At 32.0% G+C, this 8,890-nt stretch overlaps 1 protein-coding gene across 1 annotated transcript; it reads left to right on the top strand.

Annotated features, from left to right (window-relative positions):
* The first annotated feature begins 314 nt into the window (after positions 1 to 314).
* On the top strand, positions 315 to 7,793 carry LOC136969192 (leucine-rich repeat and immunoglobulin-like domain-containing nogo receptor-interacting protein 3). Its single transcript, XM_067263286.1, has 4 exons — positions 315 to 389; positions 3,236 to 3,953; positions 5,756 to 5,904; positions 7,135 to 7,793. Exons 2-4 carry the CDS (start codon positions 3,262 to 3,264, stop codon positions 7,293 to 7,295), a joined length of 1,002 nt encoding a protein of 333 aa, XP_067119387.1. The 5' UTR covers positions 315 to 389; positions 3,236 to 3,261; the 3' UTR covers positions 7,296 to 7,793.
* The last annotated feature ends 1,097 nt before the right edge of the window (positions 7,794 to 8,890 follow it).

Genomic DNA, 8,890 nt, shown 5'->3' with positions numbered 1-8,890 from the left:
ATTCTTCATCTAATCTTTAAATTCCTCTCTAAACTATTAAATTTATATCTTGTAAGTACATAAAATATCTGTATGATGTTTTAATATTGAAAATAAGTTATATTGTACAGAGTTTTTTGAGATATTCGCGATTAAAACTTAAATAAATGATAGAAAATTAAGTATTTTGTATAATTTGTATTATGCAATATACTGGGATGTGTATACTGGCATAGGAAGTTTTTTACGTCAGATTACTATTGGCTGTTTCTTCACGTGATCAGATTTGTTGGCATAAATATAGGAGTGAAATTGGAGTGAGAAAAACTGCTGTAACCTAAAGTGAGAAGATAAGACAAGAGTGACAAGGAAACACAAATCACATTGAACAGGGAAGTCAGGAGCAAAGCGTAAGTTTATAATTTCGAAAATAACTATAACTATAATGTTAGAAAATCTTTTTTCCTAATATTAACTAATTTATTCACTTATTAATGATGTATACTATAGTTTATAGTTGTACGTTGTTTCAAATCTTCTCATTGACTTAGTTGTAGTCTTGGCCAATGAGTGAGTCGATACAATGAATCGAACCAGTAGAGGTGTTTCCGTGAGTCCATTTGTGACTGCTGCTTTCATGGACTGAAACTTCGTATTGATAGGCTCGATAGCGCGTAAACTGTTAAAATCTTACTTTACCTTATGAAACGATGATAATTGAGTTTTAGCTCGCGAATAAAAAAGTACATTTAAAATTTCGTTTTTTAAGGCTACTATAGAAAAAAACGAACAGGAAAGATCAAAACTGTTTTATTTACAAAAGTTATATGTTATACACTTTTTACCTATTTTACTGAGTAATCGCTGTTTCGCTGTTTAAGCATTTATTATACCGTGACACCAGTTTTTCTATACCCTCATCAAAGAAAGTTGTCGCCAGGTCGCTCAGCCAATCCTTCTCGCTAGCCTTCAACTTCTCGTTAGTTTGGAACCCCTGCTCTCTTAATTAATCATGCTTCATGTAAGTGAACAGATGGAAATCATTCGATGCTAAGTCTGGGCTGTACGGCGGACGGTCAAACGCTTACCATTAGAACCTGTGAGAGTTCTCTGTCTGTCCTGCAGTGTGAGGACGAGCGTTATCGTGTTGGATAACTCCCGATGAAAACATTCCTCTTCTCTTGTTTCGTATTGTCCGTCATAGCTGACGAAGACTCTCGCAGTACCTGTGTACAGTGATGGTCAGTAGTGCGATGGAACTCCTCCAGAAGTTCAAATGGGAAGTACAGTATTTGATCATCCGCCGTACAGCCTAGACCGAGTGATTTCCATCTATTCACTTACATGAAGCGGAGGTTAGGAAGGCAGCGGTTCAAAACTAACCAGGAATTGAAGTCCAGCTTGAAAGGTTGGCTGAGCGACCTGGCGGCAACCTTCTTTGATAAGGGTATAGGAAAGCTGGTGCCACGGTATGATAAATACTTAAATCGAAACAGCGATTACGTAGAAAAGTAGCCGAAAAGTGTATATAACTATTGTAAATAAAACAGCTTTGATTTTCGCTGTTCTTTTTTTCCTGGTACATCGGAGGCTGAGAAAAACCCTCATATTTATTTTAGACAATTTTTACAGTTTTTGTACCGATATTTGTATTTATCATTTTACAACGGTACAAAATGATAAGTTTAACTGTTTCAAAATTCGGCAGTTTTAAAAAACAATGTGCCTTAATTGTAGTTACAAGAGAGATTATGTTGTCCAATGGCATCAATTCGTACGAGATATACTGTATTTAACAAAAAATACATTTGAAATTTTAATTTGGTGGAAGTAGGCCGTATATAGTATTTATATTATGTATCCATTACCGTATTTTACGGGCTATAAGACGCACTTTTTTCTTCGAAAAATTGCCTCCAAAATTCAGGTGCGTCCTATAGTCCGTAGCGTCTTATAATCCGTAAAATACGGTAATACAATTATTTAATCAAAATACTGTTTAAAACCTTGTGTGATTGCTGTGATTATTTTTGTAATCCTTTTGTGATTTTGTCATTTTTTATCTTTGTTACTTTTTTGTTAAAATTAATATTTTTGATTTTATATGTTTAAAAAATTTAAAAAAACAGTTTTTATTTTTTGATTTCTTTAATTATAATAAAAGAATTATATAATTATTATCACTTGATAAAGTTCAACCTCAACTTATTGATACTAAGACCATGCGTAAGATAAAATCTATAAACAAGTATTGTAATAGCTATAATGCAAAAATTAAGTGATGAGTTGTTATAATGTGTGCTATAATGTATCTTCAAGCAACATTATAGAGTAAACGTAATTATAATCATTTCAGTTGATAATTAGGAACAAGCAATAAGTTAATTAGAACAGATCCATGCGTAATTTCTGTATTATGGTGTATCATCAAATAAAAAATCGACTCCACTCGTAAAGACTATTGTGTTGCTGAGGTAGGGACGTCCCGATACCACAAAAGTATTGATACCGGTATCGGTATCGATCTTACTAGCCAGTATTGGCATCTGGTATCAAAACTGTCGCAGTTCAATCTGCGGCTGATTTTGTTAATTGAAACTTGTAATTAGCCTATAACATAAATAACATTCTTTATTCTAGTTAGTTATTAACAAATTATTAACACTGATTTCTAATATAAACTAAATGTTACCAATACTATATCAGTTGATTGGGCTGCGTTTTGAACAAGTTGTAGACCTATAAATTCCCACTGTCGCCCGTATTTAGTCTGTCCCTCCATCCTTAATCTCGAGAACAGTGTTAGATAGATGAAAATCGAAACCATATATGTTAAGCTTAGGTGCAGGAGACCCAATTAACTGTATACGAACTGTATAAGAAGTCACGTGATTTCAATTCAAATATTTTTACCAGAAAGTAGTTACACAGATGACCGGCATAACTCTATTGTTAAAGAAAAAGTATGACGTATACAGAGGCAAGACACTACGTGTTTGAGATCGAAAGCATATAACCTATTTTAAATTAAATAAATTAAAAATAGGATTAAAAATTGCAGCCCGGCATTGTGATGATGTCACAGTAAATAATTGTAAGATACTAATAAAAAATTTAATATCTACTTATACGTTTATGAATTTGGTAAGGGTTAATTTCCATAATCAAGACAATTTTAATCAAATTTTTTGTTTTTATTATAAATATTTTAAACAACCTAAATATTTAATTGATTATTTTTCTTTATATTTTTCAGAATTTTAGAAATTCAAATATTAAAATATGAAATCCTTATTGTTAATTTTGATATCGATAATTACTCCAACATTTGGCTTACTCCATCGATGTCCTCAGAAAAAACATTTTCCCGAAACACGACTAAAGATACAAACTAATTATTTTGATAGCTGTGTTTGTGAAAAACATCAAAATAGCAGCGTTCATATAATTTGTCAAGGCTTTAAGAACGAAGAGGAATTTAAAATGGCATTAAACTTTCTTCGTGAATTCTTCGTGGACGAATTTAGAATCAGAGGTTCGAGTTTTTATTTGCCGACCGGAATATTTAAAGGATCGCACATTCAGAAGATAATATTTGAAGACATCCGTTTTGAAACACTCGTTCTGTTTTCATCATTTAAAGGTTTAGAGTTTGATCTAGAAGAATTGCAGTTTATAAGATGTAGAATTAATCATCTTGTTTGGCAAAAGGGTAACCAGTTCAAATTTTTGGAAGTATTAAAATTTGAAAAAACAAATTTACCAGCCGAAATGAGTAACGCCATATTCAAAAAATTTCCTTCAAAAATACGAAATTTGGAGATGACAAATTGCAATATTATCCAATTGGGAAATCAAGCATTAACAAAATTCTCTCTAATAGAAACAATAGAACTCGATGAAAATCAATTAACGAAGATTTCTCGATCTATGTTTCCCTCACATGCTAGAAAACTAAGATATCTCTCTTTGGCGTAAGTCAATTAAACTCTTTTTTTAAAATATTTCTTTCATTTGTTAGATTTTTATACAGCAAAAATCCTCTATTTTAGTGGTAGATAATTCTACATGCTCGAATCTTATCGAAGTTTTGAGCAGAGATTGAGATTATGCGACTACGAAAGTGCTTACCTCACAAGATTAAAGTCACCAATTTTAACCTCATAATGTAAGCACTTTCATAATAACCAATAAATAAATAAATAAATAAAAGTTAGACCGTTGCAAGTGTATACGGAATAATAATAGACGTTTCTTCTCTTTTTTTAAGAGCGACAGACAAAAAATGAATACAGGAAATCCCCGTTAATTCATACTCGGATAGTTCGTAACTGTACTTTTGTCCGGGATATAAAGATGTAAGGAATTCAGTTATTTCGAAATACAGCTACTTCGAAATTCGAAGTGAAAATTCTGTCCGAATTGTGATGTGTATGCTAACTCGTTCGTTTAGATCGAAGTGTCTACATGCTGTATGAGAACAATAGACAAAGAGCAACTAATCAGGTCAATACGACTTTGCTATTACAGTAATACATTTTCGGGTATCACCTTACATATGGACCGTTTTTTTTTCTTTTTATCTCATAAAATACGGCTGGGTTTCGGGATTGAAAGATTGGGCTGCAAGTAGCAGATTAAGACATTTGTAAGGTTTTAGGCATAGGAAGATTTGGGGGACTTACTACTTTTTGGGCTACTTTGAAAATAATTTGGGTTACATTTCGAGGAATTCTGCTTTATTTTTTGTAAAACTTATTTAGCAACCTGTGAGGTTTTCACCAGAACGTGCTGCTTACCTGCAGTTTATTTATATTATTATCATTAATTATTGAAAATAGCGCTCTGTAAACGTAACCGTTTTCTGTATGCTTAATAAATTACATCAGTTACGTGGCATTCGGCTTACTCCATCGATGTCCATCGATACTGCACAGAAATATGTAAATCTCGGATAATTCAAAACTCGATAATTCGAATTTCGTCCCTTGAATTTCGAAGTAACGAGGATTTCCTGTAGTTACGAGGAACAAATTTATTCTTTACATCGGAGTTCCCAACCTTTTCCTCGTATTTACCCCCATATAGAAAACACTCGTTTCAATCGATCCCATTAAAATTTTCATGTTATTTCGCCAGATTTTACGTAACATATCAAGTAAATCAGTTAATGTTTTTTCCACATAATTGTTATTATTCTTATTTGAAAATTATCCGAAATTCTCGAAAAGTACAATAAGTATCTGGGTTTTTCCATCGACTCTCAATTGACCTCTCGAGTTCAATCGACCTCTTTCAATATTCCATTGACCCACAGGGGTCTATATCAACCCCGTTGGGAATCCCTGCTTTATACCATATAATAATTTTTGAAGTGTTTAGAGTTGATATCAAAGTATCTAGCAAAAATAAAGGAATTCGGATAATCCGGCATTATACCGATCCTGACTGTAATTGTCGGATTAGAGGACTTTTACTGTATTTTTTTTTCATATTTTAATAATATTATTGTACAGTTTTAATTGGTTATTTATATTATATAAATATCACTTTATCTAATTATATCATTTACAAAAAATATTAATTTCTTTGAACACTTAAGTTTTTATAGACGAAATAGTCACAAACTATTAAAAAAAATACAAATTAAAAAATAGAAAAATTGATCGGTTGCTATAATAAATTAATTACAAAATCGAAACAGTAATACATGACAGCAAATACCTTTGCATATTTTAAAATAATATATTCTTCACTGTGCTTTTATTTTATTTAGGAGCAATCCAATAACCCAACTTCCAGAAGATTTATTCCAAAATATGAACCGATTAGAATTCCTTCTGCTTTCCGGCATTAGAGTTTCTTCTTTGTCTAACAATACATTTTTCCCTGTTTGGAATCAACTAGAAGAAATTTATATGAACAGTAAGTAATGAAATAATGTAAAATAATTTGTATGAATTATGAATGAATACTTGATCGATTTTATTATTATTACTTTACTTTAAATTAATACAAATTTTGATACTAAATAATGCTACATTTCCAACCAAGAACATATTTAAATTTGAATATTCAAATTATATATTCTGATTAATAAAAACAATGAGTTTTTCATGTTTTTTAATCGCTTATTTAGAATTTCCTAGTTTATATGAACGTCATTGTTTATAAACTACAGTTTTATCTAAAAATTGCTAACACAGTTTTTTGAAGTAAATTAAAAGAGCAGGATATTTTTGTTCTTTTATGCAAATAATCTACAGCTATCTGCTTTTTTACAGTCTTAAATAATGGAATATTTCCAACTGGCTAGCGATTACACTACATTATCAGTCTCATTATTACCTTAATAACCTTGCAAGAAATAAAAATTTGAAAGAAAAGTACTTTGTCTATATTTATAACATGTCTTAAAGACACTCGCAAGGTAAGGCTTCATCCATAAATCATGGTCCTGGTTTAAGTGGTGAGCTATAAGGGAAAGAAAAAAAAAACAAAACACAAAAGGCTATATAGGGAAGGATGGGTACGGTCGTTGCTATAATTATTTTAATAAAATAAATGAATGCGGGAAATTACATTAACTGTATTATATACAATTAGTCGATTAAATTTGCCTGTTTTCTTGCAACATCAGTGCATTAAATGAAAATGCTAATTGCAATATTTTTATCCTCTTTATGCAACACGTAAGCAGCGTAGAAACGTATATGGTATTTTAAAAAGCTATCAATGAGACATCAATGCTGAGATTGATGTATCAAAAATAATTTTTTTTTTTTAATTGAAAAATTGAAAAACTGTACTTTAAAGAATCAAATTAAAGGAAAGGAAAATAGTCCGATGATCTTAACTTAAAAAATTTTACAGGCCACAGTAAACATATGTAAACAATTCTATAAATCAGAAACAGAAACATTCGATTTACTCACCTACTTTTACAGCAATTGCGCCTAAACAGAACACACAACAAGCATGGCTTTCAACTACCACAGTATACCTACACGTGGCACAATCTTTAACTTTACAATCTAACCCTGGTTTATCCTATAGGTATAGTACAATAAAATTAAGTATAGTCTTATGGAAGTATTTTATATTTTATAGTAAAATAAAAATATTTGCTTAATTAATGTTTTTAATTTTCTTTAGACATTAAAATCAATTGTGATTGCAATATTTTATGGATATTAGAGAAAAATGATGCAGCTATAGTAAAGAAACCCTATTGTATAAATCATAACAAAGGGTTAATTGATATCAGAAACGGCGAAGAAATTTGTCCAACAAGAAGAAACAAAAGAAATAAATGATATTTTGTGAGAAATCACCTATATATTAATTAGTATTAATTTTATCTTAATTAATCAATGTTAATATTTTATCATTACTGTAGGTTGTATACAGGTACTCCTCACTTTACGACCTATCTGCTTAACGACCACTCGCACTTACGACCAATCGAGTTTCGACCTGCAATTCGGGGAATCCCCTTTCTCAGCTTGATGTCGGTCAGTGGCGAATGGTGACATGCGCACTAAGCGTACTATAATAGGCTAATAGCATACTATAATAGTCTTTTTATGAATAAATTTGAAGTTTGTTGCATAATTTGTATAATTTTACAACAATCCTATATTCCCGGCGCAAGCTCCTCGCTTACCGACCAATTCGCTTAACGACGTAGTCGTCGGAACGGAACTCGGTCGTAAAGTGAGGAGTACCTGTAATTATAATTATAATACTTTGTATTTTATATACAGATACTATGTATTTGTAACTAGTATTTAATAAAATATACTAGAAAAGGAGTAACTATAGTGACATAAAATGAAAATCCACTTTTCGAGAAATGATGTGCCGGATATGTCGGGCCCAGGCCCGCCGTAAGCGGGCGTGCAAGGCGTGCACCGCACGCAGGCGGCACGTCCAGGGAGCGGCAAATTGGTATTGCTGGCAAGCTCGGCGTAGGTAGTCGTAGTTAAACAGGGGCGGCATAATAGGTATTGCACACGGACGATCAAACAGCTAGCGGCGCCCCTGGTCGGGCCTCATCTCCCACCCGCTCGCCATATTGTGGGCCTGGCTGAATCCACGATAGGCTTGATTAAAAGGCCGTTTTACTGCCCATAGGGCAGAAAGATTGAAAATAAATAATAATAATAAAATTTGTGTTTTGGTGAGAATTTTTAAGATTGAAGCTGCATATAAAAATCTTTTCAATATTGGCATTTACTGTATTAAATAGAAAACTTTACGCGTATAATTAAAAGTAAGTACAAATGAATTCATATTTGTGGCGGAGAGTTAGCCAAGCCTCTTCTGTGAGGCTTACAGAATTGTGTTCTTTCTCGAAATCTGTTCGACCGATTTTAATTAAACTTTGCCATTTTCCATTAATTGCCTAATGGAAAATAGCCGCGAAAAACGAACAAAACACAAGAACAAAGTCAGCGGTGGCGATTGCTTTGTTCTTGGATCGCCTCTCCGTAGCGGTTAGTGCAAGGACCGTGTCTCCCATTGCCGGCAAGTACAAGGATCGCTTCTTTTTTTCCGGTTCCGCCTCAATTCTATCGCTATACGATAAAGTCGCGCGATGTTCTAGTTTTGAAAATAAGAAATAGTAATCTTTTTTATACATTTTATTTATTAATAAAGTGTCATTAGCAAGGATTTTGCAGCGGCAATTAAAATTAAATTTAGCATCTCTATGAAATTTAATAATTAAAATATTATAAATTTCAATAAAGACAAAAAGTATATTAACACGAGTATTTATTTATTGTGACACCGTCACAATTGCGTATTTTTTAAAATTTATTTACTTTAAAATATATACTATCTACCTGAAATTAGTAGCGGTTTGCCTCTGTACAGTACAGTACATCATACTTTTCCTTTAACAATA

The sequence above is a fragment of the Centruroides vittatus genome, unplaced genomic scaffold (assembly GCF_030686945.1).
Source record: "Centruroides vittatus isolate TY-2023 unplaced genomic scaffold, ASM3068694v2 contig_1758, whole genome shotgun sequence".
In the NCBI taxonomy this organism is placed as follows: domain Eukaryota; kingdom Metazoa; phylum Arthropoda; class Arachnida; order Scorpiones; family Buthidae; genus Centruroides; species Centruroides vittatus.
This window is presented reverse-complemented; position numbering and strand designations above follow the sequence as displayed.